At 54.9% G+C, this 5,076-nt stretch overlaps 1 protein-coding gene across 3 annotated transcripts in view; it reads left to right on the top strand.

Annotated features, from left to right (window-relative positions):
- The window catches only part of LMNA (lamin A/C), a 26,868-nt gene that overhangs the window by 13,020 nt on the left and 8,772 nt on the right, over nucleotides 1-5,076 (top strand). The window contains exons 1-3 of one of the 3 annotated variants that reach the window (XM_011928379.1): nucleotides 124-230; nucleotides 740-919; nucleotides 4,610-4,766. In XM_011928379.1, the coding sequence (XP_011783769.1) occupies nucleotides 807-919; nucleotides 4,610-4,766 (270 nt within the window). In that variant the 5' untranslated portion in view covers nucleotides 124-230; nucleotides 740-806. Of the gene's footprint in view, nucleotides 1-123; nucleotides 231-739; nucleotides 920-4,609; nucleotides 4,767-5,076 lie in introns of those variants that run through there. The other 2 variants (XM_011928377.1, XM_011928378.1) reach the window with 2 other exon arrangements.

The following is a 5,076-nucleotide window of genomic DNA, read 5'->3' on the forward strand; positions in this document are numbered from 1 at the left end:
TACAGGCTTGAGCCACCGCGCCCGGCCGAAAAAATTTTTAATTAAAATTTTAAAAATTAGATGCCCAGGAGGATACAGGAGAGCATTTGCCACCAGATGGGCTCCCTATACCCACCTGGCCACAGGGGGCGACGTTCCTGGGAGACAGGAAATGCCCAGGGGCTGGGAGACCCTCTGCTCTTCTGCTCCCTTCCTGTGTGCTGCCTGGCGATGGGGAACTCTGAGGGCTGGTGAGCAGGGTTGCCGGGGAGTGGGTCTAAGGAGTCCCTGCAGGGCTGGGCCAGCTCCTCCACCTCCCCTTTGTCTCCCCTCCCACTTGTTATTTTTAGCTACAGTGTCTGCCCCTCTTGCTTCTCCCCCAGACTGGGAGAGGAAATGGAGGCCTCTCCCTGGGGCCTAGCATGTTGCCCCCAGCAACCGGGCGCAAACAGGCCTGTGGCCGGCCCTGGCTTCCATATCTGGCATCAGAGTTGGGCTGAGCAGGGTGACTCAGAGGGTGGGTCAGTGCCTGGCCTGGTGCCCACCCAGCCCCTTTGCTGTGCTGGTGCCTTTCTTCCCCAAACAGCCCCAAGGGCCCAGGCCTGCTGCAGCCTGGGAGCCAGGCTTCCTTCTCCCACCAGGCACAACCCCGCAGACCACTGCTTTAGGTCACACTTGCAAGTGCCAGCTCTCATTTCTACCTTATTCTTTCCTCTCTGTTCCCCTCCCTACCCCCTCTCTTCCCTCTTTCTGAGATCAGATTTGCCAGTGATGGGAAGAGTTAGAAACAGGATGCCCAGCCCTTCTCGCCTCACGAGGCCGCTGGGATGCAGCCACTCCTGTGCTTGGGGAACCTGGAGGATGCAAGGGAAAGGACTGGCGCTCTGTTGGCACAGCAGCCGGCCTGGGGCAGGACGCGCGCGAAGCCAGGGTCTCCCCTGTGAGCACTAGAGGATTTCCCGACCCCTGCCTGGGTATTGTGTGCCTGAGCATGAATCACCTGAGGGGCCCAGGTTCCCACCCTTCTCAGCTCCTCTGGCCTGCCCCACCCTGTCTTCCCTGCCAACCCAGCATGGGGACGGCACTCAGCATGTGCCCAGCTTCCCTGATGCCAGCCCCCAGTGGACTGGGCTGCACCACTACCCTGGGGCTAAATGCCTGGCCAGGGTCTACTTTGGTCCCTGCTAGGTCTGAGGGCCCCTCCTAGGAAGGAAATGGCACTTGGGGGCAGGGGCAGGGAGGAGGGAGGAGAGACGCTGGGCTCTACTGTATTCCTAGTCATTTCTTGGGGTGTGCGTGTGGCGCCCTGGCCACAGAGCTCCTGAGGTCTGAGTCGTGAGCCCATGGGTGATAGTGGCTTCTTCCCTGCAGATGGGAGCTCCCCGTGCCTGACTAAGAAAACCACAAAGGTTCTTCCTCGCTTCCCTCTCTACTCATGGTTTCTCTCATCTGCAGGGTGTGTCTTAGTCCTTTAATCTCCTCTCTTTGCAGTGATAGTCAAAACCTCCACGAGGGAAAGACATATACCCCCCTTACTTTCTTTTTGTATTTTTTTTTTGAGACGGAGTCTCGCTCTGTCACCCATGCTGTGGTGCAGTGGCACAATCTTGGCTCACTGCAACCTCTGCCACCCGAGTTCAAGTGATCCTCCTACCTCAGCCTCCTGAGTAGCTGGGACTACAGGTACCCACCACCATACCCAGCTACTTTTTTTTTTTTTTTTTGAGATAGAGTCTCACTCTGTTGCCCAGGCTGGAGTACAGTGGCACAATCTCGACTCACTACAACCTCTGCCTCCCAGGCTCAAGCAGTTCTCATGTCTCAGCCTCCCAAGTAGCTGGGACTACGCACACGCACCACCATGCCCAACTACTTTTTGTATTTTTAATAGAGTCAGGGTTTCACCATGTTGGCAGGCTGGTCTCGAACTCCTAGTCTCAAGTGATCCACCCGCCTCAGCCTCCCAAAGTGCTGGGATTACAGGTGTGAGCTACCACGCCCAGTCAGCCCCCTTACTTTCTTTGGAGACCATATACTGTGGCTTGTGCCAAAGTGGTATAGCATGGATTTCCAGCTCCCCTGTCTACTTGCTGCAGGACCCTGGACGTAGCTTTCTGTGCCTATTTCCTCAATTGCATAGGAATAGCACCTATCGCATAGGGTAGCTGTGAAGATGACATGAATTAACATAATATTTAGAGCAGTGCTTGGTACCTAATAGGCTCTATGTAAGTGTTTGCTATTATGTTATTATTATCACTGCCACCACTACTTTTGCAAGCAGCAGAAGGTGAAGAGGTTAGCCTGAAGAAAAAACTTCTGTCCTCATCAGCCCATAAGCTCGCAGGGCACAGGGACCATGCATCTCTGTTTTCCTCAGTTGGTGTCTGCCAGGCACTGGCAAGGAAAGGCTGTTACCAGGGGGAACTCCTGGAATTCCTCCTGGTACCTAAGGAGGCTGGGGAGACAGGACTAGGGAAGAGGTGCCCTTGAGACATCTGAAATCATCCCATTGCCTTACAGTTTTCAGCTCAGGCTGGCTGGTCGGAGGAACACTTTGTGCCATAGTGTCTGCCCTCTTCCTCCTCCTGGCTTCTCCGTTCTCTCTGGAACTTGTGGCTTAGGAAAGCAGCGAGGTGAAGGAGGAAGAACCTTAGATCAGCAGCTAGAATTGACTGGAATGCTGCTGCTGGCTTGCGGTAATTGACACTGGGCCATTCACCTTCCTCCTCTGTGCCTCAGTTTCCTCATCTATAAAAGGGAGAGGGTTGAGCTGAACCAACTCTAAGCTCCTTCTAGTTCTCTAAATTCTGAGAGCCTCCCAGTACAGCCAGCTGCAGCCGTTAGCCTTCGGGGTAGGGAGGCCTCTTCTGGGAAGCCCCAGCCAGCCTGGGAGTCAGCCCAAGGAGCTCGGAATCTAAGTCTGCCCCAGTCGCTTTACCAGCGGTTTTTCTTCATTCTCCCTCCTCCCCCTGCAGCTGCTTCAGCTTCGGAAAAGTTCTGAAGTCATGGAAAGTTGGGGCTGTGCTCCCAGCCAGGGGCTGGGCCGGATGGCAGCCAAAACCTGAGCTGGGTTTTGACTTTATTTTTAGCTTTTCTGACTGAGACAGAGAAGGGAATACATTCTACGGTTCTGGAAGGGGCTCTTTTTTGCAGGAGACAGACACTTGCATTAAACAACTTGTTCTGAGGTGTGGCCAGAGGCCTGGGCTGAGCAAGTGTGCAGGCTGGGGGAGCTCCCTCTGACTTTTCACGTCCTTCCCCTGCCCCTCTGAGTGTCACTCTATCCTCCTCTCTGCCTGATGGGGGGAGGTGGGGGTGACTCCTTTTTTGGACTCTCCTGAGCCGATGGCAGAACACTGCCTGGGTCTCGTCCTCCAGAGCTTCTGCATATCTAGCCTTCCCTATCCCTCTTCAGAGTGAACTGCTGGGCCTCTTGGAGTTTAGGGCTTTTGTGGTAGGAGAAAAATGTTGGCAGGGCTGCTTTTCTCCTTTCCAGGATAGATTTTTCCTTCTGCCCACGCTTGGTTTTCCTTTTTTCCATCTGCTGTGGTAGGCTCATGCTTAAGCACTGATGAGTTACAGATGGCAGCTGGAACCAGGTCCTTTGGATCTTTCCCTCCACTCCCTGGGTCTGCTGCTTTCTCTCACCCTATATTTGTGGAGGGATTGTAACATCTAGAAAGTTCCTGGGTTCTCTGGAGGTTTTTAAGAAAACAGGACCTTTCTATTTCTCCAGTCCACTAGCAAAAATAATCAGGGGCCCAGAAAAGGTGAAGGAGGTGGCAGAGACAGCTCTGTTTGACTGGTTATAGCTAAAGCTTTACCCACTTTGAGGAGCAGGGAGGCTTAAAGCTGGGGCCCAGATAGACCTGGAGGCCTGGGATCCACATCTGGAGGCAGATGCTGAGGCTGTGGTAGATGGATAGGGCTCAGCCTTCTCCCAGGGCATGGATGAGGCAGGAGGGAGGGAGGCAGGGACTCCTCTGTTCAGTGCAGATCGGGGCACCCAGACTGGGTCCTGAGAAAGGAAAGGGTCAATATTGTGCCTGGTTGTCCTTGTCTGAGGTCCCTCTGAACTCTAACCAGACTTTCCTTCCCCACAGTCCCACATGTCTAAAAGGGACTAGGAGAGGTGACCAGTACCTTTGGGGCTCAGACCGAGAAGTGCTAGGGACAAGTGGGCCATGAGCTTAGCTGTCAGGCTCCTCTGAGAGAGGGAAGCTTGGCCAAAGGGAAGTGGGTGGAGTCCAGGGAGAAGGCTAAGGCCCTGTGTGGGAAGGGGCAGGAGACAAAGGTACCCCTGTCTCTTTGGGAAAGAATGGGAGGAGAGAGAGGGAAAAGCATTCATATCACAGGGTAGAGCTCTGCCCTTGGCCCCAGGCACGTTCCTGAGCCCTGACTCATGGGAAGGGTGGAGAAGCAGGAAGGGGGTTTTCAGGGACCTTGGGGAGGTGGGAGTCCAGCCCCAGAGGCAAGCAGATGCAAACCAACCTAATGCAAGGATGCCCTCTCCTGGTAGTTGCAGGGACAGCAGCGCCAGCCCCCATGGTTGACCTCTTGGGAGCCTGGCACTGTCTAGGGCACGCAGATTCCTTCTCTTAAATCCACTCTCCCCTCTCTTCTTTAGCAATACCAAGAAGGAGGGTGACCTGATGGCTGCTCAGGCTCGGCTGAAGGACCTGGAGGCTCTGCTCAACTCCAAGGAGGCCGCACTGAGCACTGCTCTCAGTGAGAAGCGCACGCTGGAGGGCGAGCTGCACGATCTGCGGGGCCAGGTGGCCAAGGTGAGGCCACCCTGCAGGACCTGCCCATGGCCCCACCTAACACATGTACACTCACTCTTCTACCTAGGCCCTCCCCCATGTGGTGCCTGGTCTGACCTGCCACCTGATTTCAGAGCCATTCATCTGTCCTAGAGTCATTTCAACCACTGAGGCCACATCTTATCCTAATTTGACTGCCCATGGGATCTACCACAGTGAATTTAAAATAATCCAGGAGGCCAGGCGTGGTGGCTCACACCTGTAATCCCAGCACTTTGGGAGGCCGAGGCGGGCGGATCACGAGGTCAGGAGATCGAGACCATCCTGGCTA

Source organism: Colobus angolensis, unplaced genomic scaffold (genome assembly GCF_000951035.1).
Source record: "Colobus angolensis palliatus isolate OR3802 unplaced genomic scaffold, Cang.pa_1.0 Scaffold77, whole genome shotgun sequence".
In the NCBI taxonomy this organism is placed as follows: domain Eukaryota; kingdom Metazoa; phylum Chordata; class Mammalia; order Primates; family Cercopithecidae; genus Colobus; species Colobus angolensis.